The 26,303-nt window shown below is 45.2% G+C and overlaps 8 protein-coding genes across 8 annotated transcripts; 6 read left to right on the forward strand and 2 right to left on the reverse strand.

The window, feature by feature from the left end:
- Positions 1-248: 248 nt before the first annotated feature.
- Positions 249-2,658, forward strand: Bfra_002276 (putative flavin-containing monooxygenase protein; the record flags this gene model as incomplete). The annotated part of the gene is made up of 3 exons (XM_037332698.1): positions 249-280; positions 363-1,482; positions 1,534-2,658. 3 exons carry the CDS (start codon positions 249-251, stop codon positions 2,656-2,658), a joined length of 2,277 nt encoding a protein of 758 aa, XP_037194826.1.
- A 1,240-nt stretch (positions 2,659-3,898) lies between these two features.
- On the forward strand, positions 3,899-10,455 carry Bfra_002277 (putative cytoskeleton assembly control protein sla1 protein; the record flags this gene model as incomplete). The annotated part of the gene is made up of 11 exons (XM_037332699.1): positions 3,899-4,189; positions 4,250-4,378; positions 4,445-4,718; positions 4,769-4,999; positions 5,056-5,483; positions 6,110-6,160; positions 6,659-6,940; positions 7,074-8,496; positions 8,547-10,247; positions 10,305-10,379; positions 10,430-10,455. 11 exons carry the CDS (start codon positions 3,899-3,901, stop codon positions 10,453-10,455), a joined length of 4,911 nt encoding a protein of 1,636 aa, XP_037194827.1.
- Positions 10,456-12,405: 1,950 nt separating this feature from the next.
- Positions 12,406-13,401, forward strand: Bfra_002278 (uncharacterized protein; the record flags this gene model as incomplete). Its single annotated transcript, XM_037332700.1, has 3 exons — positions 12,406-12,605; positions 12,722-12,998; positions 13,072-13,401. 3 exons carry the CDS (start codon positions 12,406-12,408, stop codon positions 13,399-13,401), a joined length of 807 nt encoding a protein of 268 aa, XP_037194828.1.
- A 254-nt stretch (positions 13,402-13,655) lies between these two features.
- Bfra_002279 (putative glutathione transferase omega-1 protein) lies at positions 13,656-14,532 on the reverse strand (the record flags this gene model as incomplete). The annotated part of the gene is made up of 2 exons (XM_037332701.1): positions 13,656-14,351; positions 14,422-14,532. The coding sequence occupies 2 exons, from the start codon at positions 14,530-14,532 to the stop codon at positions 13,656-13,658; spliced, it is 807 nt and encodes a 268-aa protein (XP_037194829.1).
- A 792-nt stretch (positions 14,533-15,324) lies between these two features.
- Positions 15,325-16,956, forward strand: Bfra_002280 (putative ww domain-containing protein; the record flags this gene model as incomplete). Its single annotated transcript, XM_037332702.1, has 4 exons — positions 15,325-15,341; positions 15,427-15,730; positions 15,804-16,262; positions 16,315-16,956. 4 exons carry the CDS (start codon positions 15,325-15,327, stop codon positions 16,954-16,956), a joined length of 1,422 nt encoding a protein of 473 aa, XP_037194830.1.
- Positions 16,957-17,136: 180 nt separating this feature from the next.
- Positions 17,137-18,090, reverse strand: Bfra_002281 (uncharacterized protein; the record flags this gene model as incomplete). The annotated part of the gene is made up of 2 exons (XM_037332703.1): positions 17,137-17,574; positions 17,770-18,090. 2 exons carry the CDS (start codon positions 18,088-18,090, stop codon positions 17,137-17,139), a joined length of 759 nt encoding a protein of 252 aa, XP_037194831.1.
- Positions 18,091-18,846: 756 nt separating this feature from the next.
- Positions 18,847-20,655, forward strand: Bfra_002282 (putative tubulin alpha chain protein; the record flags this gene model as incomplete). Its single annotated transcript, XM_037332704.1, has 7 exons — positions 18,847-18,871; positions 18,991-19,031; positions 19,131-19,157; positions 19,229-19,304; positions 19,372-19,902; positions 19,953-20,376; positions 20,427-20,655. 7 exons carry the CDS (start codon positions 18,847-18,849, stop codon positions 20,653-20,655), a joined length of 1,353 nt encoding a protein of 450 aa, XP_037194832.1.
- A 1,067-nt stretch (positions 20,656-21,722) lies between these two features.
- Bfra_002283 (putative uba ts-n domain containing protein) lies at positions 21,723-26,188 on the forward strand (the record flags this gene model as incomplete). The annotated part of the gene is made up of 5 exons (XM_037332705.1): positions 21,723-21,738; positions 21,859-22,010; positions 22,110-25,743; positions 25,897-26,060; positions 26,162-26,188. 5 exons carry the CDS (start codon positions 21,723-21,725, stop codon positions 26,186-26,188), a joined length of 3,993 nt encoding a protein of 1,330 aa, XP_037194833.1.
- Between the last annotated feature and the right edge of the window lie 115 nt (positions 26,189-26,303).

Here is a 26,303-nt window from a genome sequence, read left to right on the forward strand (position 1 = left end):
GGCTCATAAGGATTGAAAGACGAAATTGTAATTTAGCTGTATTTGAGAGATAGTTTCTTCGAAGTCTCCATTCCATGGGATCTAGTTATGTTTATATATTACCCATCATGTTCAACAGTCCAGATAGAATTTCTCGGTAGTTCGTGATGATCGTAGCCCAAATGGCCAACACAAACAGAGATCAATTTCCCAAAGAATCAGATCATATCATGTTCCATAGCCAATCATATTATGGTGATAAGTCATAAATGCAACAGTTGGTGTGTCCCACAAAAGTTCCGTATGTATTTATAGTGTACCTAAACCCTACTAGTTTCATCGAGTCCAAGTACAACATCGATGCAGTAAATGAGCCCTGAAAGTTTGACACACGCAGCAACATCACAAACCACCATGGTGACCGTCGCAATTATTGGGGCCGGCCCAGCAGGTCTCGTTGCGGCCAAAACACTCCTCAAGTCATCTTCCCAAGATTCCATCTTCCAAGTCACAGTATTCGAGCAGGGGACCGACGTTGGGGGTCTCTGGGCCGTGGAATCAAATCCCAATGGAATCATCAATCCTGAAATGCATACCAATCTTTCGCAATTCACCGTCTGTTTTTCTGATCTTGCCTGGGATTCGGTAGAGATGCAGCCTCCGGCCAATATATATCCTAAAGCGTGGCAAGTTCATCGATACTTGAAGGAATATTCTGCGAGATATATACCAGCTGGCACCATCGCTTTCCAAACCTGCGTGAAAGTGATCGAACACATCCAAACCTCTCCAGAGGAGGCGACCAAGAAATGGAAAATCACAAGCCTCGCGCTCGAAGGGGAAACTCCCATCGAAAAGATTGAGATTTTCGACTATCTGATCATTGCATCTGGATTTTTTTCCCAGGCCAGAAAAATTCCATTTCCATGCACCAACCTGATTCAAAAACAAGATGGCCAACCATCTACCATCCTCCACAGCTCCCAATACCGGCAACTTTCCGATCTCTCACCCACCCAACCACAACCCCTACCAGGAAAAATCCTCATCATAGGGGGTTCTCATTCCGGTGCTGAAGTAGCCTCCCTAATCGCCATGCAGATATCCGACGCGCAGTATTCGTCTTCTGGAACTGGGACTGGAACTCTTCCTACAGAGATAATACACGTGATGCCTCATCCTCTCGTTTCCATACCATCTTTTGTCCGCAGCGGAAATGAAAAACTCCCTTCATTTGTGCAATTAGATTCGCGTCTTTACGATCTCTCGTCGCGACCGGAGGGACCGATTTTATTCACTTTTGGACTTTCGAATGCGGAGAAGAGGAAAAAATTAACAGATACGCTTAATATGCTTATGTCTGGGACAGTGGATGTAGGAAACGACGACGAAGTTGATTTGGGAGCTCCGTATGCGGTTGTAGGTGACAAGTATGCGGAATTCATCAGATCTGGTGCGATCAAACAAGTATTTGGTCGGATCTCTCAGCTCGAACCACAAACAGTAAGTCAATTCTTTTGATTCTTCCATTGAACGATATCTGACACGTAAAAGCAAAACAGCAGTTTAATGCTCGCAACCATTGAATCGCAATCCGAGCAAATCAAAATAGAAGAAATCGCAGCCGTCGTGTACGCGACGGGATTTTCCACCTCTCCAGTGTTGAATTTCCTACTAGAAGAGATTAAAGAGAGTTTAGGCTACAACGCCTCATATCCCCGTCTTCCTTTGCTGCTAAATGAAGATTGTATGAGCAGCTCTAGAGATTCGCCCAGCAACTTAGCACTCATGGGATTTTTCGACGGATCATATTGGGGGATTTTGGAGAGTCAAGCGCGCGTGATCGCGAGGAAATGGGGCAAGCAAGCCAGCGGACTTTCTTCTCCTGCTCATGATCGTGAAGAGATAGACGACGATGATTCCTCGAATCTCCGTGCCTTTATGAAAGAACTGAGGATCATGATGGATAAAGACCCTTCATCCGTCCCCCAAAATTTCTTCAGTGATTACCCCGGCTTAATGGAGGAAACCGCTCGAAAACTAGGGCTTCAGAAGATAAACCTATCATGGGGCGAAAGAGAAGGAATGGTGAGTCCAGCTAGATACGTCGACTCACAGTGCAACATCACCGAAGCCCAGATAGTCATGCAAAAACTCCAAAAAACACTCCAAGACTCCCGGGACGGAAAGGCCATTTTCGCTAAATCCACTTTCCGTGGCCTCCAAGGAAACTGGAAGGACTTCAGCGCAAAAACCGAATTTCCTGAATCATCCCCCAAGAGCTCGAGCTCGTTCCACCCCCGCTACCCGACAGATACAACTTCAGATCTCGAGTATCTCTGCATCACACAGTGTGAAGAATCCAGCAATCCCCTCCCCCGATCAATCTACCGACTCCGCGAAAGCGCAAACCAAATCGAGGTTTGGAGTGTTGATTCGAAAAGCGGATCAGTAGCTGATAAGAAATGTTATGTTCTCGATTTTAACAACGGCATCGTCGAGGAACAAACAGATGTGAATCGAGTTACTGTTGTAGCCAAAGGAAGTCCTGATGTAGATTTGAGATATAGAATTATACATTCATTCTGTTTTGCGGGTGTGGGAATTACAGAATTCAAGATTGAGTATTTTGACGAGGAGAATGTCAAGGTTGATTCTGGGTTTCATTTTGTGCGATGAATTCTCTGGATTCTACAAGGAGGGGGGAAATCTAAATGTATATATATGTTATCGAAGAATTGTAATTACCTACCTAGTACATCATATAACCATCATAAACCTCCCATATAATCCCAGGAAACTATCAAGGAATAGTTCACATCTACCTTCAAGCACATTTTTCACTTACTTAGAGTAATTGTTCATACAACTGTACTCGAGTATTTTCGGTCTATTGATTCAAGGGTTATGAAGGAGAATATCTCGTACTGATTTCATACTCCGAGACCTCAACTCCTGTATACTCCCATCCAATTGAGGAATACAAACTTGACGTAACAGGTAATAAATCTCAAAGATATAAAAGTTATATAATAAAGAAACTCATGAAGCTCTATAATCAATTTGATAATACAGCATGGAAGAAATCTTAGACAACAACTTCACATACGAATAGTATTTCAAATAAGATTATCCAAATTCAGATCCGATTTCTTGAAGAGATTATTGCTATTGAGATCTTAACCTTGTACTGATAAGATATGAAATCATATTGCAACATGAAAAAGCAGTCTTCCTATAACTCTTTTCGTGCGATATGTAAAGGAGTATCGACTCGAAGCTATCAAACGACAAAATTCGAATGTAACATGAGTTCAAAGATTAAAGAGTCAATCCAATGAGAGTGGCTCGAGTGGATGAATATTTTGGAAGCCAAGTAGGAAAAGATTAACAACATCTCATATCCGAGAACTTCGGTAACCCACCCTCCCGCAAAGCCAGGTTGTATCTTCTACAATCTCTTCCGCCCTCGTTCTTGCCCCTGGCTGTCTCTCCAAATATCAATTCTCGGAAAGGACACCTCTACGAACAATGAATCCTGTGTAAGCAATCGGAACAAATCCGCCATGGACTATAGAAAGTCTCTCCCGCGGACCCGAACTCCCATCCTTCCCTCGTAGCTCCGAAGCCGTAGAATCCCCGCACAAAGTGTACATGGGGACCTGCGTTATCTGGTCATTCTGCAGCGGATGCGCAAATGCTTTGTAAGAACGACCTGGGTACTTAGAAATGTTCATCTCCGGCTTATTTATTCACGAGTCAATATTTTATTGGATTAGATGTTGATTTATAATTATCCGGTGCTGTCGAAATTTTTCACGTTTTTGATTTTGTGAGCGAGTGCGTATAATTGTTGTTTGAAGTATCATTTTTGTGTGTTTGTGGAATTTACAAGGAACGGCGTGGGATTCGATCAGCAATGGGCTCCCCCGATTTCGCAGCAGCTTCTTCGCCTCACCATTCTTCTCATTATGATGATGGGAAAACAGCATATGCTGCCCCCATTACATATCAAAATGAAGATCTTGACATCGATGAAGCGTCCAGGAAGAATTTGGAAAGGAGGTTGGTGAGGAAGGTGGACTGGAGGTTATGTACGATCGCTGGAATATTGTGTAGCTTGAATCTGATGGATTCGGGAATCATTAGTTCGGCCAGTGTCGCAGATGATTTCTTTGCGGATTTAGGTTTGGGAGTTGGGAATAGATATGTAAGTTCCGGTGCTATGTGGATTGATTTTGCTCCTGCGTACTGATAGTATATACTGCAGTCTGTATCAATCTTAGTGTACACAGTGGCAAGTGTAGCATTTCAGTTGCCAGCTACACTGTGTGTGAGGATGTGTGGACCAAGATTCGTATTCTCATTGATTACGATTGGCTTTGGCATTATAACATTGGTATGAAAGACTCTGAGTCAATCCCAGGCTTAATTTGAAGAAGGAAATTCTAATGGCATGGCGAAGTGTACGGCTTTCATCAATACCTGGCAACAGATGGTAGCCCTTCGTCTACTCCTGGGAATTGCTCAATCTGCTATCTTTCCAGGACTGAGCTACCTTATTTCAACTTGGTATACCAGAAAAGAACAACAACTTCGTTTCGCTTTTTTGCAGACGGGCGAAGTTATTGTTGTTGGTCTGGGAATTTTCCTTAACTATGGTGTGAACCATTTGAATGGTAAAGGGAGCTTGGCCGGTTGGAGGTGGATGTTTCTAGTGCAAGGTTTGCTTGCTATAGGTATGTTACTCCGGTTGATGGCCCGGTGTCGAAAGCTAATTTGTTGATAGTTGTGGGATGCGTAACCTATTTCTGGATGGTGGATTTCCCAGAAAATGCTCATAAAAGTTTTCGTTTCTTGACGGCCGAAGAGCAAAATCTGGCACTGACAAGAATTTCTGATGATAGAGGCGACGTGAAGGCCGAGGAGTTCTCGTTCGGAGAATGTATTGTCCATTTTCTAGACCCAAAGATCTACGGTTTCTGTGCTTTGCTTTTTTGCTTGAACTTGGTATCGACAAGTAAGTATTCATCACCAGTAACATTAATGGGACTGATATGCTAACTCCAACCAAAGGCATGTCTTACTTTTTACCCATCATTCTGAAAACTGGAATGGGATTTTCCGAGGACAGTTCCATCATGTTATCAGCACCACCGTATTTCTATGCTGTGATTCCCGTCATTATCTCCTCGATAGTTGGTGATCGTTATCAACTTCGAGGCTTAGTCATAATTTTCAATTCCATCTGTACCATTGTGGGGTTCTGCATGTTGGGATTCGCTAGTCAAGACACAGTTCGATATATTGGAACGTATTTGGCGACAGGAGGTTATGTGTCAAACTGGGCAGCAATGAATGCATACCAATCATCCAATATTGTCGGACAGTGGAAAAGAGCAACCTTTGCGGCTGCCGGAACTGCCTGTAATGGGTTAGGAGGAATTGCCGGGGCATTCATTATCAAGTATAATGAGGCGCCTCGATATCTGACAGCAATTTGGGTCAGTATTGGCTCCCAAATTTTCATTATTGCCATTGTTGGCATTTTCTCGATATATTTTTGGTCTGCCAACGGCCGACAGAGAAAGGGGATGGTCTTACTAGAGAGGACCATGAACTTCAGGTATACTTATTAAAATCTGATAATGTAATGTTGGGTGATTTGATTGAAGATTTGACAATCCCAACGCCTCCCGTATTTTGAAAAATCTCATGAAGTAGCTAGCTATATACACTCTGAACATACAACTTCTCAAAGAATCTCGTACGACAGACAGTTGACGCATTCGATGAGTACTATTGCTATCACCCTAAGAGAATGGGCACCCATTGCTGGGAATCGTCTATTTCGGCTAACTTCACGACGACTATATCAGCTCAACTCTGTAAACAATGGTTCATCGGATGTTGTTTTTTCGAACGAGCCTATGAAAGCAATACCCAGGTACTTATATTGACTTCCAAGTTGTTAGCATGTGTGTTCTATGTGCGTTCACACCCCAGTAAAAGTTACATGATACAGTTTATGCTTGATCATCCATCGGGACATCCCAAGAATCAATGCATGAATCTTGACATGCCAATGCCTGACGTACAGTATCGTTACATACCATGCTGACTGACGTAGCTGGTGGATGCAGCTCAACCACGTCTTTGTATCTCGATGTCTGGTGAACTGGTGAATAGAAGAGATAAGTAGTAGCATTCTTCAATATGAACAAAAGAACTTTGGCTTGATTGAGTCGAGTAATAATTGGTGAATTAGATGCTGCACTCTAAAATGTTCTAGGACTTGTTATGCAGAGCGAACGAACCGCTATGATTTACATTAAACAACCTTATTAGCATTAGCATCTAGATGTGACCCTAGATACGGAAACCCTTTGAGACCAACTACGTAACATCATTTCCTATCAACTCACCTCACAATAACCCAATCCGTGTTTACACTCATTTGTTGAAGCTGCCTAGGTATTGCTCCTAAGATCTTAGAATATTCATTTGCTTCGGTATCATTTAATCATTCGGCATACATAGACCATCGACTTCAACAGCCCAATAGCCCAACACAACTTTGGCATTTGTTCAAAGCGGCAAGCTCATCCAAATCTGGGTAAATCCGGCATCGCGAACTTGGAACCACTGAATTTCCGAAATTACATGGGGCAGTCGTTAGACCACTTCGCAGGACGATAACAACTTCGAAACCGAGCAGGAGGAGTATTCCCCTCATAGCAACCTCACAGACGAATTATACAAGATGGGTTTCCTGGGTGTTTATACCGCAGTATATGATTACGTTCCGGCAGGCGAGGGAGAACTTACTATCAACGAAGGTGATATCCTCTACGTGCTAGAGAAGAGCACAGAAGACGACTGGTGGAAAGCAAAAAAGAAGGCCTCTGCAGACGATGAGGATGAACCCGTGGGATTAATCCCAAATAACTACATCCAGGAGGTATGAATATTCAATTTAGATCTGCGATTCATTACAATGGCAATAGGGGATTAACTTACCCGTTCATATGCCAATATGAACATGCTGGAATTTTTGGCGATGGTGCAGCGTATGTTAACTTCTATCTCTATAGGCAGTACCATCTAGCAAAGCTAGAGCTCTCTACGACTACACAAGACAGACAGACGAGGAGCTATCATTCACGGAAGATGCACAACTCGAGGTTTTCGACACATCAGATCCGGACTGGATCTTGGTCGGCTTTGAGGGAGAGTATGGTTTTGTACCTGCAAATTATATCGAATTATCTGAGAACCTAGAAGAGCCCAAAGAAGCACCTGCTCCAAGTCTTCCAAGCCGACCAAGACCACCACCACCAGTTGCAGTAGAAGAAGAAGCACCGGAGGCGCCCGAGTCTCCTCTATCACCTCAGTCCCCCGAATCCCCAGTAGTTGCGACCCCGGCCACTGCAATTGCAGGTATATTAAATCAGCAACAACAGAGGAAATCGTCCGCTCCAGTAGCTCGAGCCCCACCAGAATTCACCCCCGAAGCCTCCGATGAAGAACCACCCACACCTACATTACCTGCGAGACCAGTATCGCAAGTATCTGTACCGCAGCCTAGTCGAGAACGGGATCGAGAGTCTACCCGGCATTACTCCCCAAGGCTTCCTGCATCTCCCACTGGTGTTGCCGCATCCCCTCCTTATAATAGAGTATCTTTCGCTACAATGGGCGTAGACGCCCCAGATGAGCCTAGAGCGAGTCGTGCACCAGGTGGGTTTCACATGTATAACATCAGCGAGATGGTGCATGTAATGGGTAAAAAGAAGAAAATGCCTACAACTCTAGGTATCAATATCGCTACAGGTACAATTTTGATCGCCCCGGAGCAAGCCCGAGATGGACCAGAACAAACTTGGACAGCGGAGAAAATGACGCATTATTCATTGGAAGGCAAGCATGTTTTCATGGAACTAGTACGCCCTACCAAGAGTATTGATTTCCACGCCGGGGCTAAAGACACCGCGACGGAAATTGTGAGTGCATTGGGAGAACTTGCGGGCGCTGTTCGAGCAGAAGGATTAAGAGAGGTTATTGCAGCAGGATCTGGATCTGGCCAGAAGAGAGGACAAGTTCTCTACGATTTTGTGGCACAGGGAGAGGATGAAGTAGATGTGAATGTTGGGGATGAAGTCGTTATAATTGACGATGTCAAAAGTGAGGAATGGTGGATGGTACGGCGGGTCAAGAATGCGAAAGAAGGAGTTGTTCCAAGTAGTTACATCGAAGTTGTTGGTACAGTGCAGCCACAAAGTTCGGCTGGAATAAACGCGGGGCGATCAACCGTTGAACAAAATCGACTTGAGGAAGCGCGATTAGCAAGGGAGGCTCTGAAGACAGCGAAGAGAGACGAGGTTGAGGTAGGCCCTGGAATGCGACTACCCGAACGAGGTAGCAGTCTTTATGCTCGTGACAATGGTAACCAATCTGGGCAACAGAAGAGACGAGAAAATGGCCGAGAAAGTAGCTCTTCGAAATCTTCGAAATCCAGTAAGTAATACTTCAATCCAGCGCAATGCATTGTAGCTGACAATCCATAGAACCTGATCCTGCCAAAGTAAGAACCTGGACGGACCGCTCGAAGTCCTTCAGTGTTGAGGCACAATTTCTAGCGCTGAAAGACGGTAAGATAAATCTTCACAAAATGAACGGCGTGAAAATTGCTGTCCCAGTTGTCAAAATGTCAGTTGAAGATCTGGAATATGTTGAACGAATGACCGGTATTTCCTTGGATGAAGATAAGCCGTTATCAGACATTAAAAAGCAGCAAAAGTCACGAGCAGCCGAAAGACAGCCAAGCAATGGTGCAAGTGTCGGCGCAAGCATTGAACGTCCAGAGTATGACTGGTTCCAATTCTTCCTCTCCTGCGACGTTGCTGTGGGTCTTTGTGAGAGATATGCACAGGCATTCAAGCGAGATTCTATGGATGAGAGTGTTTTGCCTGATATTGATGCCACTGTACTTCGGAACCTTGGAATTCGCGAGGGGGATATCATCAAGATAATAAGATTCATAGACAAGAAATACATGCGGAAAGATGGGAAGCGAAACGTCAGCCTTGGTGACGATGAGGGTGAAGCTGGTCTCTTTTCTGGACCCGGTGGTACATTGAAAAATAATACTCGAAAAGGTCGCCCCGCTCCTGCTGTACAAACTAATGATGTGGTGGATGCACATGCTTTTTCGCAGAACGGTTCCGACAAGTCATCCCCTCAAGGTGTTGCCACACCCCTCGCAACTGCTCCAACTCCAGCAGGAAAGGACGTCAAGCGAGGAGGGTTCGATGATGATGCATGGGATGTTAAGCCATCTAAACAAGAAGCCACAAGCAGTGCACCCGTCGAGTCTACACCGGCTCCCGCTCCACAGCAGCCAGCTATCACTGGCTCGATGCAAGAACTTTCCCTGTTGTCCACTCCTCTCGAACCAGTAAAAGCACAGCCGACTGCTCAAGCAACACCGCAACCCCAAGGCCCACCTGCCGTCACTCCTTCAATATTTGCTGGAATTGGAAATCAACAAACTGGGCTCCCTCAACAGCAACCTGCTCCTTCTGGGCCTTTGTTCCCAGCAAACTTAGCGCGTCAACGTCCTGGACCCCCTCAAATGGGTGCAAACACGACTCTAATACCACCACTTCCTCCTTCGCGACCTTTATCAGCTCCTCAAGCTGCGACCGCTTACGCCCCACCTCCACTTCAAGCTCAAGCTACTGGGTATGGAGCCTTCCAACCTCAAATTGCTCCTCCTGGACAAAGTCTGCATGACCTCAATCAACAACGTATGCAACAGCAGCAACAGCAACAGCAAATGCAACAACAACAACAGTTTATGCAACAGCAAACTGGCATGATGCAACAGCCTACCGGATTTAATCAATTCAATCCTGGCGCACCCAACAACTTTCAACAATTTCCCATGCAAACGGGCGCTCCTCAGCAATTCATACCGAATCAAACAGGTACACCATTTTCAAACCCTCCAGTCCAGCCATTCCAGCCACAACCACTTCAACCTCAAGTTACAGGCTTCCAGAGTGCATTCCCTACTGGACAACAATTCCCTCAACCTACCGGTGTAAACTCATTCTTGCCTCCTGCCATGCAGCCTCAGCAAACAGGCATGATGAATGGAACAACCAGTTTTGGTGGCCAGAATTTCCCTGCGCCACCAGCTCCACCTGCGCCACAGCAACATCCATCCCCCTTAATCCCTCAAGCGACTGGGCCAGCACCACCAGGTAATTTTGTTCTTTTACCATACTATTATATGAATCTGCAACTAATTCAATTTCCAGTTCGTTTCGGACTTAATGGCACTAATAACATCGCGCCACAACCCACTGGCAGACGCGCGAACCTCTCACAAGCCAGTAAGTTCATCTCTATGTCTCCATCACTTTCAAACACTAATGCAACACAGCTCCTCAAAATCCATTTGGATTCTGAGTTGATGGTAAACAAATGTACACTTTACCCCGGCTGTCATTGTTTTTCTCGTTGTAAAATAGGTGGATAGGCATGCATAGCTAAGGATTGAGATGTTAATATCTTTTTCATTTTACTTTGACAGAAATTCGTTTACGTGGTCACGTATCCGTGGCTATGGATATATTGGGAAGGGCGTAGCGGTACCTATAGGAGAGAGGTTTATATCGATATTATATCATATTTAATTGATCAATTTATTTGAAGGGGGATAAAGTGTGATTTGTCCGAATTTTTGCTGATGTTTGTTTGTGATTTGAAGTCGACACATGGAGTGTTTTATGAGTAAGTTCGGAACCAACACGGTCTTTGTTTTTCACTCGATCCAGTTGCAACGACAAAAAATGACAACATGGTTAGTAGCTCCACAGCCGGATTTCGAGAAGTTTCTTGAGAATATTGAAACATGCGAAACGCCAGGGAGTAGGGAGCGTTAGAGATCTACATGCGCGCACGGATGCGCTCTTATGCACGGACGGAAAGGTGGATGTGAATCAAGCTTATTTTGACGAGACTCGTGTGAGAAATGTTTGTGAATTGTAACGTGGTTATGTTGTGTTGTGGAGGGCAAAGTTTGAGGGAATGAGGCTTGGGGTTTGAGGTTTGAGGTTGAGGAGGGGAAAGGGAGAGGGAGAGGGAACTTTCGGGGGGTTTGGCCGGGTGAAGGCGACATGGAGGCTGTGAATCTGTGAGTCTGTGACTTTTTGACTTTGTGAGAAGAGGGTTACACTGCAGTGGTTACTAGGCTAGTCAAGGATGGACGGGGGCTTGGTTGAGGAGCGGGATGAATGGTCTGTGAAGGTTTGCGGAAGAGTAAGTGTGAGTGGAAGTGTAAGTGTAAGTGAAGGCGATGTCAAAAAGGCATGGTGTATTTTCCCGGGGATCACGAAGATGGGGGAAAGAATGAAAAGAGGCGAATTACGTTTAATGATTGGTCGTTACAAGAGTATTCTGCTTTCATTTGCATTGTCTTCGTTTTTTCGTCGGTTGGTACATTCACCATCGCACCACAGCCAAGCCCTAGCAGGAATCTCAAATCGCAAGTCCGGGACAAATCTCATCACCCTGAAGTTTCACGGCATGAGAACCGAGATTTTCTATGGTGTGATATGATATGATATGCTCATGCTTGGTATGTTTAAAGTTAAGCTTAATTTTCTCTCCTGGTTCGTGTGACGTCTTTTGATTTGTATTCTCCGGAGCTTGGCATGTTGTGGGTTAGGTAGATGGGTACTCATGATGATTCTGATGATGATGTTTTGAGAAGAAGTATACTCTTCGGGGAGATACTTGCTGATGCGTGGGGTGTTTCATGGTGGTGAGTTTGTGGTTTTTGTTGTGGTTTGGGATGCTGTTTGTGGTGAGGATTTGGGGGAGCGGGGAGGACACGATGCGTGTGAGGCGGAGTATCACTACTCGTGATGTGTTGGTTTGTGTTGATGAATCTGTAATTGGTAGGAAGATATCGGATATCGGATATCGAATACGTACCGAATATCGACACGAGAAGTCGTGTGCCAGATTGTTTTACATGAGTTTGTGCGATTCGTGTTAGTATGATGTTTCTTGACTGGTGGTTCGAGGATGTGGTTCTTGTGTGCTAGGTGTTATGTGCTTTCGGTTCCGAGGGGGTGGTATGGTTTTCGTCGATTCATGTGCATATATATATTATACTGTTCACCTCAACTTTCTATCTGATTTTCCTTCTTTCTTCAATTCTCTCGACACTTTCTGTGCTCTGCTTTCTTTTTATTTCCTATTCTTCAATTTTAATTTTCTGTAATAATATACATACAATTGACAGGTTCAATTTGATTTACTTAATAACTTTTACACATTTATAACCCCGTTGAATTCTTTTACCACACACTTATTTACATTTTAAAGATATACCCCTAATCATCACTCAAAATGCACACCCAAACCCTCTACACCTACGCGCTGGTCGCACTTGCTAGTTCCGTTCTCGCTGCTCCGGTAGGAATATCTGGTACAGTTGCATCCACATCCGTATCCAAGAACCTAGTCGCTCGCGAACCATTTGTGGTTTATGGGAAATCTTTTGAGGAGGAGAGTGCTGTTTCGTTTGAGAAGGAGAGACGGGTGGATGGGTATGTGTATTCTTTTTTTTTTGTATATCTGTATTCGTATTTGTGTTTGTATTCAAACACAAGGGATATAGATAGAAGATGGGATATGAAAGAAAGATATAACTAACAAAATATAGATTTGCACTCCCGGTATCGAAAACACCGGTAATCTCAAGAGGGAATGAGGGATCATCGGGATCACCTCCTAGTGGTCAGTCGTCGGGATCGAACAATGGGAATGGGAATGGGAATAAACCTCCTCCTGGGCCTCGTCCTTCGAATGGACCAAGTAATAGCGGGGGCCTCCTCCTGGATCGCCACCTTCGTCGAGTGGACCGGGAAATAGCGGATCGAATGGAAATGGATATGGACCTCCTCCTTCATCGAACGGACCGGGAAATAGCGGATCGAATGGCAATGGAAATGGGAATGGGAATGGGAATAAACCTCCTCCTGGACCTCCTTCTTCGAATGGACCAAGTAATAGCGGGGGCCTCCTCCTGGATCGCCACCTTCGTCAAGTGGACCGGGAAATAGCGGATCGAACGGAAATGGATATGGACCTCCTCCTTCGTCGAGTGGACCGGGTGGTAGTGGACCAGGTAATAGCGGTTCGAATGGAAACGGTTCATCGGGATCGTCGAATGGACAGAGTAATAATGGTCCTAGTGGTTCGAATGACCCTAGCTCTGGGGGTCCTAGTGGGGGTCGAATGGACCTTCGAATGGAAACGGTTCATCGGGACCGTCGAATGGACCGTCGAATGGAGGATCAAGTGGAGGATCGGGCGGAAATCAGTATTAAGGAACCAATCTGAGAGCATGGTGAAGAGTCAGGGATAAGGGAAGAATGAGGTCTGATGGAATCCGAGAATGCTTATTCGGGTTAATATATTATGTTTATTGAGATGACGGTACGTGATACGCTGAGCGTATGCACAAGGGGGCAAAGCAAGCGAAAATCGAAGAGTAGGGTATTAATATTGTATATAATTTTTTGTAATCGAAAGAGATGTAGAAATAGACAATCTAGAATTAGAAAATCATCATCATTAACTCTCTCCCCATCCATTCAAAAGACTTCACCTTCCTCTCCCGTCGACTTCTCAATCTCCACCTGTGGAGCATCATCGGCATATCTCTCATAAATAGGTAGATAGTATTCCGTCGCACTCAAAGTCATTTGAATACTTTTTCTCTCCTCAATAGCCTCGACCCATTTCTCCCATCTTCCTCTCAATTCTCCTAACTCCTCAAGATGCAGACCGCCTTTGAAATAATCGAAGACCCAGATACGGAGTGCCCAGGGCGCTAGAACATAATCTACTATACACGGTTCTTTGCCTGCAAAATAAGGTCCAATGGGATGCATTTCCTGCGTAAACTCATAAAGCGATGTAAGAAACCCATCACGAATCGTCACAAACCTAGGATCCATCTGTGAAACCGATTGATACTGAAGAAAGCGATTGAAAGCCGGCACAACACGTGATGTGATGTGATCGGTCCAAATCTTCAATCTGGCTCTTTCGAATGGTTCACGAGTGAGTAATCGAGGGTAGTGAGATGGATAGGCGTCTTCGAGAAACTCGCATATGATTGTGCTTTCGTAGAGGGCTTTGCCTTCGTAGGAGAGGGTGGGAATAAGACCGCGGGGGTTGAGTTTGAGGAGGGATAGGGGTTTCTGGTATGGGTTTACTTCGATGTATTGGAAGGGGATGCGTTTTTCGAGGAGAAGGAGGAGGACGCGTTGGGTGAACGGACAGAACTGGTGGGTAGCGTGAGTGAGTGCGAGATGGTGAAAAGAGGAAGGGGGATGGGGATGGGAGAATGCATACCCATCCAGCATAGAGCTTAACTGGCTCTTCTTTAGAATGTTGTTTTACCATCTCGGCGGCCAAGCCAGTGGCATGTGGAAAGAGATTCGCATCTGGATGTAGAGCAGACATAATGAAAGGGTTGATTGATATTGATCAACAGAACAAACTCAAGATCATTGCAAGGGAAGAAAGAAGTATAACCAGAGGAAAGAATTATATTTCCTCACTCAAGAGATTCATGACTTACCTGTTAACCTACCTGGGTATCCAGTAGTGCAGCGCTTGCCTCTCTAGATCAAAATGCTGTGGATTTCTCACCAATTTGGGTGATAAATTCACGATGATGGGAAAGTTGATTTTCCATGCGAATCGGCCACCAAAAATTCAAGCCACAAATCTTATAAAGGACGAAATGCGGGGGGTTTTAATTGGTTGGGACTCTTTAGATATTGGTAGTTCCCCTCTCTCAACCTAGCTAGGTAGATAATTGTAAAACATTATTATCACTCGAAAAAGAAGGGAAGTAATCAAGAAGAAATACTCAAAGATGTATACATATATATATTTATATATATACTTATCTATATATATACACCTGCATATAAATCCTCGTGATAAAATGGTCATGTTACATATGAAATCCCTACCTAACCTCCCTTGTCCAGCTGAGTAAAGAGTCAGATTCACTTGTCAATTGTGTGGCTGAATAAAACATATGAACAAATAGTGGCGGGGCTATGCGGACCACCTTTTGTCCAACAGACATACATACCTAACATACCTTTTTATTTCTTACCACCATTTGATTTCCACAACTTCGATTTCGATATCGATTTTGACTTTTCCATCGATTTTCAAACCCCATCATCTCTCGAGTCGCACATCCCATCACATCACACAAATACAAACACAGTTGCGGAAATGACAGGACCTTCAACGTAACCCCTCCACTTTTCTTTCCCTTTCCCTTTCCCCATCTCAAGCATCGCTCACATGTGAACTTCACTAACACCATCGCAACAGACCCGGCCAAGAAGGGCCCTCCTTCGCACCTCCTCCTCTCCCATCCGGCTGGATTGCCCAATGGGATGGCAACTCCAAGAAATACTATTTCGTGCAACTCAGCACCGGAGCTTCGCAATGGGATACACCTACGCACGCTGCACCTACGGGACCCACCCCCCAAGCGACACCACAGGGAACAGAACACCCATATGGATTACCGGGAGAGAATGGAAATCAGGGTCATGCGCAGGAGATGGGCGGTGATGGAACCAGAGGATTTGGGGGAGAGAATGCGGGCGGAGATGGGGAGAGGGGTATTGGAGTGAGTTCATTTCCTATGTGTTTTATTTTGGGAAGTTTATCATGCATCATGCTAATGCTATTCTCTACAATAGTCTTTCATCACCAACCAATATCTTAAGAAACAAACCGGAGGCATTCTTGGTGGAAGCAGTAGTGGTTCCGGTTCACAAGGTGGATTGGGAGGACTAGGCGGACTTGCCGGTTCGTTCCTTGGAGGAGGATCATCCGGATCAAGTCACAATAATAATAATTCGCATTCGACGAGTGGAGGTGGTTCATCAGGTATCGCCGGACTCGCCAGTTCATTCCTTGGAGGAGGATCATCCGGATCAAGTCACAATAATAACAATTCGCATTCGACGAGTGGAAGTGGTACATCAGGTATTGCAGGTGCTTTGATGGGCAGTCTATTGGGCGGTGGAAAGAAAACAGATAACGCGCAAAATCAGAATCAGAATCATTCTGGTTCGCAGAATGGTCAACATGGACAAAGTAGTGGAAGTGGATTGATGGGAAGTTTGGGAGGAATGTTTGGTCATCAGAGTCAATCTGTAAGTAAAATCATTCTGATACATTTTGGTATTGTGCTAATCTTTACAATAGCAGGGTGGTGGAAACTATGGATATTCAAACAATAGCAGTGGAAGCCAAGGAGGCTATTCCGGTGCTGCTCCTCCAAGTTCCTATCAACCAGGTGGTGCAAGTCAAAATAGTTACAGCTCTCCAGCTCCTGCACAGCAATCTTATGGCCAAGGAGCTACACACTCTCCATCGTCACAGTCCTATTCTCAAGGACATGCACCTTCCTACTCTCAAGGATCTGCTACATCACATCAATATGATCCACAAAACCCATCTCACGGTATGCCACCAAAACATGAATATGGTGCTCCAGGTCAACAATCACAATACGGTGGCCCTCAACATCAGTCTTCATTTGGACAAGCACCACAATCACAACATAATCAATACCCAGGAGCTCCAGCTTATGGATCTGGTCAAAATTCTCCCGGTGGATATGGTGCACCTCAACATCAACAGCATGGACAGCACCAACAACATCAATATGGTGGTGCACCTGGTCCAGAAATGTCAGGAGGAATGTATGGTGGTGGAGCACCTCCTGTACCACATGGAAGCCATCCTCACCATGGTCAAAATCAACAACATGGCTCACAAGGTGGTTCATCTGGTGGTTACCCTCCTCCTCCTTCGGGTGGTTATCCCGGACAACCAGGATGGTAGTGTTTTTACTCGCGTTATGATATGATGAATATAGGTAGCAATCTAAAAAAAATTGGTGTGTTTGGGATGGTCGGGTTTCTTTTTTGATAGAATGGATATGGCATCCTGTAGATGCAAAACTTGCATGGCTTTCTTTGATGGCAAACAATTCGGAGAAAATGATAGCCTGCTTATTATTATTCATAAATCTTTCTTCTCATGATTTGATTCTTCAGTTCCTATTTTGCATATCCATGTCATGACGTATCGGGAGATATACCAACTTCCGATAGCAAGTAAAATTATATAGGCGATTGTTGGTACCAATGATTGAGGCAGGAGATTGAATATGTAGGGGTCGAGAATTATATCAATTAATACGGGCGGAACATTTTCCATAAGAGTTTGGTTCATGGTGTAATAATCGGCTGCTGCATAAATCTGCAGGAATAAAGTTGATGATGTAGCATCCTTATGCTTGTGTCTGGAGTTGGAATCTTGAATTTGGGATGTGGGATCGGGAAGATCGTTGAATAGAGGTTGATGGGTCTCGGAATATTGTGCAAGAGATGTGATTAAGTCCGAAGTTTCGAATACCGTAGGTAGATCATAAGTTTGAAGCTGAAATGAAGTTGGATCCTGGAGAGAAGGGAGGCAAGGTAGAAATTAGCTTGATTCAGATTTGTATATATGGAATATTAAATAGTGAGTTTTGGATCTCGGGAGTTGCGATGTATGAAATGTGAAATATGAAATGTGGGTGAAATGTGAAATATGATATTAACATGAGATATGCAAGGTGGAAATGGAACAGGAATAAGAATAGAATCATACCGTAGCAGCCCAGCATACTCGCACTTCATATCGTTGTCCCTCTTTCAACCCATCGAGTAGATACCATGATGAAACTCCATATTGTGCATCTGCCGTGGGAAATTCGGCGCGGATATGCGTGCGCAGAGTGTGGTGATCGGGGGTGAGAGATGGGAGGTGTAGATCGGAGAGGGTGGGGTGGGAGAGCGGAATGCTAAGGGCGGAGGGGGCGAGGAAGATGGCTTTTTCGGTGTTGGCGTGGACGGGACAGAGGTGGGTTGTTAGGAGGAGAAGAGTAAGGAGATTGGGTAGGTTGTGGTGGAGGAGAGTGGTGGGTTGCATCTTGGATGGGATGAGTTGGTTGGTTGGTTGGTGTGATGAATGGATGGTACTAGTTTTGGTGTGATTTTAGGTTTGGAGCTGTGTTGTGTTGTTGTATTGCACTATGGAATTCTCGGCTTTTGTTGTATGAAGCTGTATGGTGCTGCCGTATTGCACCTTGGAATTGTGGTGTAGGATTGATTGTGCTGGATCCAGCCTCGTATTGGATATGATTTTCCCTCCTTCCTGAATGTCTTGTGCCAGAATCCGTATGATGATGTTCATCCCAATTATGAATTTCTACCTCCCAGCTCGTCCAGCTACCAATGTTTCTTCTAGAAGTCAGTCAGTCTACCTACTCTGTACCTTCCATCGTATCCCGAGGTGTTTCATATCATTCTTTTCCACTAGCTCACCTTTTTACCAATCAATCCAACCGACTAATCCTTTTTGAGCTTAATTGATCTATCCAAGTGGATAAATTCTAGAAGCTCTGACTATAATTTCCCAATCCTTACTAGCACACAAAACGCCAACGCGGTCGCCCCTTTAGATAAAAATCCCGTTGTTTATTTTCTCTCCACTTTTTCAAGAAGCGACGACTTTAATTCCTCAACATCCTTCCCCTGGTGCTTTCCCAATTCCCCACTATCAAATCCTCCCGAAAAGTACCATATTTGAGCAACATTCTTGCAAGAGATTTCCTTGCTAAGATCATCTTCTTCTTCTAAATAATCTCAAATCTACATCTACCTCTTCACCTATTTACTATTCAATATGCGTGAAGTTATTAGTGTCAACGGTACGTTTCTTCCGACGTGTTTATACTATACACCGCTATAACTAGGGGTTGTTTTGGTATTTTGTAAACATATACAATATTGATGGTGGAAAGTACATACTGATTTGCTTTCTCTATAGTCGGTCAAGCCGGTTGTCAAATCGCAAACTCTTGCTGGGAGGTATGTTTACAAGTTAACAAGACATGTTATCGCACTGTGGTTGTTGCAGGATGTTGACATGGAACTCGTATGACTGACACATGCTTTTCTCTCTTGCAGCTCTACTGTCTCGAGCATGGTATTCAGGTAAGAATCTCCAAGTCTAACAATACCCTTCGGAAGACTTTCGAACCTTCACTTACACCATCTTTCTACAGCCCGATGGATACTTGACCGAGGAACGTAAAGCCGCCGACCCCGACCAAGGCTTCAGCACCTTCTTCTCCGAAACCGGTATGCATACAGTCCATGTACATATATCATGATGGGTCAGATTGCTGACATGGCATTTCAAATAAAGGTCAAGGAAAATACGTCCCACGTGCGATCTACTGTGATCTCGAGCCAAATGTCGTCGATGAGGTCCGTACCGGTACATACCGCAACTTGTTCCATCCGGAACAAATGATCACAGGAAAGGAGGATGCCTCAAACAACTACGCCCGTGGACATTACACTGTTGGCAAGGAGTTGATTGATCAAGTTTTGGACAAGGTTCGCCGGGTTGCCGATAACTGCTCTGGTCTCCAGGGTTTCCTCGTTTTCCATTCCTTCGGTGGTGGAACCGGATCTGGTTTCGGTGCTCTTCTCATGGAGCGTTTGTCAGTCGATTTTGGAAAGAAAGTAAAGTTGGAGTTCTGTGTCTATCCAGCACCACAAACCGCTACCTCCGTCGTCGAACCATATAACTCCATCTTGACCACCCACACTACCCTTGAGCACTCCGATTGTTCTTTCATGGTTGACAACGAGGCTATCTACGACATTTGCCGAAAGAACCTTGGTCTCGAGAGACCTGATTACGTCAACTTGAACCGCTTGATCGCCCAAGGTATGATAGTTTTGGAAATAGGAAATTTGTCTCGTGCTAATATTTTATAGTTGTTTCTTCGATCACCGCCTCCCTCCGCTTCGACGGTTCCCTCAATGTTGATCTTAACGAGTTCCAGACCAACTTGGTTCCATACCCACGTATCCATTTCCCTCTCGTTGCCTACTCCCCAGTCGTTTCCGCTGCCAAGGCATCCCACGAGGCCAACTCCGTTCAAGAAATCTCCATGTCCTGCTTCGAGCCAAACAACCAGATGGTCAAGTGTGACCCACGTAACGGAAAGTACATGGCTACTTGCTTGTTGTACCGTGGTGATGTTGTACCAAATGATGTTCACGCTGCTGTGGCCACCCTTAAGACTAAGCGTACCATTCAATTCGTTGATTGGTGCCCAACTGGTTTCAAGATCGGTATCTGCTTCCAGCCACCTCAAATGGTTCCTAACGGTGATTTGGCTAAGGTCAACCGTGCTGTGTAAGTTAAAGTAACCCCCTTCGAAATGATTTTGCTAATCCCTTTTAAAGGTGCATGCTTTCAAACACAACTGCTATCGCTGAGGCATGGTCCGCCCTTTCCCACAAATTCGATCTCATGTACTCCAAGCGTGCTTTCGTGCATTGGTATGTCGGTGAGGGTATGGAGGAAGGTGAATTCTCTGAGGCCCGTGAGGATCTTGCAGCTTTGGAGCGTGATTATGAAGAAGTCGCGACCGATTCTCTTGAGGGTGATGAGGGTGCCGATGCTGAGTACTAAATCGTTCTCTCGTTCCATATGTTTATCTCCCATGAGATCAAATATTTACAGAGCTTTATTTAGTACTTGACATCGTAGCGTGATGTTCTTTAAGGCTTGTTTTGGAACAGGTTCATGTTTTCCGACAAGCCTATAAAGACATTCTTCCTTTCAACGAATTCATGAAGGAATTTCTCTTGTTTTTTAATCAGAATGCTTTTTTGTAATCCCAAATACCACAAATCCTAGTAGTCAATACAGATACCAATAAGAAAAATCTAGACAGATGTGATTTTTATTTCTAAATAGGATATTCATCGTTTTTGTGTTCATGATCAGTTATGCTAACCAGGAACATGCATTTCTCATCCTCCCCCCTCATTAATGATGCATGAAATTGTCTTGTATGTCATACATCTCATAAAGCTACTAATGTATCACAATGCACGACAATGAACGACAGCAAAGTATAAGAATGTTGAGTTTAGGCAAAGGGATCCGAAATGACAGCAAAATGTGACACAGAAAAGATGTATAAAAAGATTCAGCGTGGTTGCGTTGATCCAATCATTCTAAATGAAGTGAAGCAGATGATGATATGATGGTATGATGGAAATTGATTTGATGCCGATCCGATTTCTCCGCCTTTCGCTTCTGCTGGCTAATTTAATGTTAGGCCTGGGTTGGCTGTGGCTAAGTAGGCAGGTAGTTATTTGTAGCTACTTTACTTTAGTACATTACCGTACATGCCTTACCTTGCCTTGCCTTGCTTTAACCTTAGTACCTTAATCACCTTCGCTCTTAATAAGTACCTACCATCATAACACTGCACTACTTCGTCCGCATTAGGTTGAACTTTGAAAAGAACGTCCAACTCCCACGTTTCCTTATATTTACTACGTACGGAAGGAAGCTGCCTTGGTTTTTTGAATTTGGAAAAAGATTTCTCGTATTTGACTTTTCTGAGTTAGCGTCGGTTCAGGTATTATTTACATGCTCCAGGAGCTTCACGATTGTCGCAAGCGGCTTCAGTGATTATTGACAACTTTTCGTTTTAACAACTGTTCTCGAATATTCAGGAGAGCAGAATGGCCGACGATCCAGGTAAGAATTTCTTGATTTTCTGAGCTTGATGGCTGTCGCGGATAGTGAGGGATGGTTATTCAATAGCTATAGCTACACGGGATCTGCGGATGGATGAATGCGTTTACTAACAGCTGCCAGCGACCCCAGCCTTAAATCTAAGTCCCGAGGAGAAGCGTGTCTTTGGACAATTGTTTCGACAGGCAGATACGGAAAATATTGGGGTTGTTACAGGAGAAGTCGCAGTCAAATTCTTTGAGAAGACGAGATTGGAACCCCGAATTTTGGGAGAGGTATGTCTTATGCTATTTACTTGGCTTACTTGTTTTACTTGGTGTGGCGCAGATGAGTTGTCTCTGTGGGCGATATCATACTGACTCTCTGGCTATTAGATATGGCAAATTGCGGATAAGGAGAATCGAGGGCTTCTGACACCGGCGGGCTTTGGTATCGTACTAAGATTGATTGGACATTATCAAGCTGGACGAGATCCCACCCCTGAATTAGCTCTACGCCCCGGACCACTACCAAAATTCGATGGAGGTTTAGGTAATATCAGCCCTACTGGTGGCTTTCAAGCTCCCCTTGGGCCACCTCCCAGCGCCTTACAACCTCAACCCAGCGGATCCGGTCCAATTCGAGTCCCTCCTCTTCCCGCCGACAAATCATCACAATATGCACAACTTTTCGAGAAATCAGGGGCTCAAGGAGGTATCCTTCCAGGCGAACTTGCCAAGCAGATATTCGAACGCGCTGGTCTACCGAATGAGATATTAGGTAGAATATGGAATTTGGCAGACACGGAACAACGAGGGGCTCTTACATCTACCGAGTTCGTGATTGCCATGCATTTGATCGCTTCGTTCAAATCCGGACAACTACGAGCCCTGCCCAATATTCTTCCTGCTGGTCTTTATGAAGCTGCTACACGAAGAGGACCTGCCAGTCGTCAATCTACCGGCAATGGAGCCATGTCGGCAATTCCAAGACAATTCAGCGGGCAGCATGGAAGGGCTAGTAGTCCTCTCAGTCGACCTGCATTCACCCCTCCAATTCCACAACCTAGCGCTGGAGATTGGGCGATTAGTCCAATAGATAAACAGAAATTCGATACTATCTATCAAGGTCTTGACAGATCTGGCAAGGGTTTTATCACGGGAGATGAAGCTGTACCATTTTTTTCAGAATCGAAACTTCCAGAGGAGGTGTTAGCACAGATTTGGGATCTTGCCGACATAAATTCAGCTGGTTTTCTTACCATGGATGAGTTCGCTGTTGCTATGTACCTTATTCGACAGCAGCGAGGTAAAAAGGACGGCAGAGATTCTTTACCAGCCACTTTACCTCCAAATCTTATCCCGCCAAGCATGCGAAATCAAGTCAGACCGGCACCCATGACTACAGCTCCAGCTTTTGAAGCTCCTCCACCCACAATGCCCAAGTCAGCTGCTGAGGATCTGTTTGGACTAGATGCACTATCATCACCACCACCCGCGCCTATCCAAGCACCACAATTAACTGGAGGTTCTGCATCCTTTGGTGGGAATCGTCAATTGAATACTGATCCTTTCGGAAATGGTGCTCGACCTTTGAGCCCAAGTTCTCCAATTCAAGCATCTCCACAACATACAGGATCTGTCTTCAAGCCTTTTATTCCATCCTCTTCATTTGGACATACCCTTACTGCGCAAGGCACTGGAGGATCTAACAACTCTGCGCCCTCTCGAGGATTCTCGCAGCAACCATCAGTCAGCGAGGATCTTCTTGGAGACAATGATCCGGAAATTAGCAGCAAATTAACCAACGAGACTTCTGAACTCGCAAACTTATCTAACCAGGTTGGAAATTTGGTGACACAGACGAAGCAAGTTCAGGATCAGAGGAATGCAACACAGCATGAATTAACTCAATCCGATTCTCAGAGACAACAAATTGAGGCCCGTCTTGCCCAACTTAGAACAGCGTACGAGCAAGAGGTCAAAGACGTGCGAAGTTTAGAAGAGAGATTGACTGCCTCGCGCAATGAGACCAAGAAGCTTCAAACAGAAAGTGCTATGCTTGAAGCGACTTTTGTGGATCTTCAAACTCAACATGGGCAGATTGTCACAGCGCTGCAAGCTGATCAACAGGAAAATGCCAGTTTGAAAGAGCGCATGCGTGCTGTTAATGCAGAAATCACACAGCTAAAGCCATCGCTTGAAAAGTTGAGATCCGAAGCGCGTCAGCAGAAGGGCTTAGTCGCAATCAATAAGAAGCAATTGGCAACTAATGAAAGTGAACGAGACAAGCTGAAGGGCGAGGCTTCAGATTTGACTAAAAGTATTGAGGAAGACACTGCAACCCTTGCAGCAGCTGCTAGGGCTCGTAGCCAAAGCCCTGTTCAGGCTAGAGCTCAGAGCCCAGCTTTGGTTGCGAGTCCAGCACCTTCTACTATGAGCGCCAACAACCCATTCTTCAAGCGCCAAGTTACTGGTGGAAGTAATAATGATATGGGCTCTCCTTTTGCTACTTCACCCGTGCAGCAGACTGACCGTTCATTCGAAAATGTATTCGGACCAGCATTTACTTCTGGTTTTCCACATCAAGAAATAGCAGCACCCGTCACTTCCTTTAAGCAAGATCTCCCAACCCGACCACAAACAAGTGGTGGATTTGCTACTCCATCCCTTTCGGGGGAAGCACCCCCACCAATGCCTGCATCAAGACAGATAAGCTCAAGCTACTTGCCATTTCCATCCCACGATGATTCTGTAAGCTCATCGCGACAAGTTTCTGCCCCAAACAGCAGATTCGGGGATACTCCCACGGGAGTTGATAACCCAACAAACTTCCTGGGAACCACTCCGACGACTGGTTTCTCTTCCGCGAGCCAAGCTGAACCCGTTGTAGCAGCCAGGGCCATTTCTCCTGATATCGATCGTCGATCCACCGCATCTCCTGCTGTTACAGATACCAAGGAAACAATTCCCGGAGCTTTCCCAGGTGATGATAATTCTAACATTGTTGCCACGCCTACTGGCGGTACTACTTTGAGTGAGCAAGCTGCCGCTGATCCATTTGCAACTACGAAAGAACCTGTACGTTCTGGTACAGCAAAGGATGACTTCGATGCAGCATTTGCAGGATTTGGTAGCTCTGGCAAAGCCCCAGAGCGTTCAAATACTGGAAACTCCGTGGAGCCCGCTGCACCTGTAGCAGCCCAATCTGGATTTGGCCAGGAATTTCCTCCCATCTCGGAATTGGAAATTGATGACGAAAGTGATAGTGCTAGTGAGGATGGGTTTGGTGGTGGTGGTTTTGAAGATGACTTTAACCCAGCTTCTCCCGACCAAGTTAGGAAAGCCCCTGAGAGTCCCGTCTTATCACAGGCTGCGGGTAGTACAACTGGAAGTGCAAAGGAATTTTTAAGTGCACCAGCTTCCGCTCCTACTGCTGGCAGTGATCCTCCAACTCCTAATGCTCAAGCCTCGCCACCTGCTTATGATAAGGCCGTTTCTCCGGCTGATCAAGCACACTCAGAGGTTCAGCAATATTCTGGACTTCTTCCATCTCGAGAAGTTCCATCTCCTGAACATTCTACGTCCTCCGCTGCAGCAGCTCCTCAGACTAGCTTTGGAGCTCCAACACAGCCAGCCCCGCCCGCCAAGGTCCCCTTCGATGATGACTTCGGTGACGACTTCGATGACCTTGAGGATGCTAAAGAAGGTGAAGCAGATGATGAATTTGCCAATGCAGCATCATCTATCCATGAATCGAGAAATGGTTTAGATGACTTCAATCCCATGTTCGATAGTCCACCATCATCTAAACAACAAGATCATTCTAGCAATGCTTTTGGTGGTGACGGTTCTGGATTCGGAGATTTTACCGCATCTCCAACACAGCAAACTGCTGCGCCAGCTGCCGTGAACGATAATCATGATTGGGATGCAATTTTCGCCGGTCTTGATGGACCAGGTGCTGAAGGTAGTGGTTCTGGCCAGGGTAACGGTAGTGGTACGGCCTCGAAAGAAACAGAACATGCTGGTAGGTATACATTTCCTCTTCCGGATGGATTTCCTCCTCCTCCCCGTCCTCCAGGGTTCATAGCGCTCATACGTGGTGGGCAACCGCCGGCATGGAATGGAAGGACTATTTATCCCCACCCCAATCGTATCTCAGGGCTAATATAGAACCTAGGAACAATATCAACTGGAGCAGCAGCAGATAGGCCACAAATTGGAAGAGCACTGACAGAAGGTGGTGAACATGATGATCCAATTTTAAAAAATCTTACAGGGATGGGATATAAGCGAAATGATGCTTTGGCGGCATTGGAGAAGTATGATTATAATTTGGAAAGGGTATGATTTCTTTTAATTTTCTTTCTCTGTCCAGGTTGTTTTGGACTCAGGGGTTGCGGGGTTCACACGAACATACACATGCTAATTATGAAATGTCTTAGGCGGCCAACTATTTGGCAGGTCAGTAGTTGACGGATGAGCCGGAAGTGCTGAAGTGTATGAAGGGATGGAAGATGGAAGATAGAGAAAGGGCAGGACGGGAGGGGGAACGGGGAAAGGCCGAAGGAATTGTGCATACTTAAT

The sequence above is a fragment of the Botrytis fragariae genome (assembly GCF_013461495.1).
Source record: "Botrytis fragariae strain BVB16 chromosome Unknown tig00000012, whole genome shotgun sequence".
NCBI lineage: Eukaryota > Fungi > Ascomycota > Leotiomycetes > Helotiales > Sclerotiniaceae > Botrytis > Botrytis fragariae.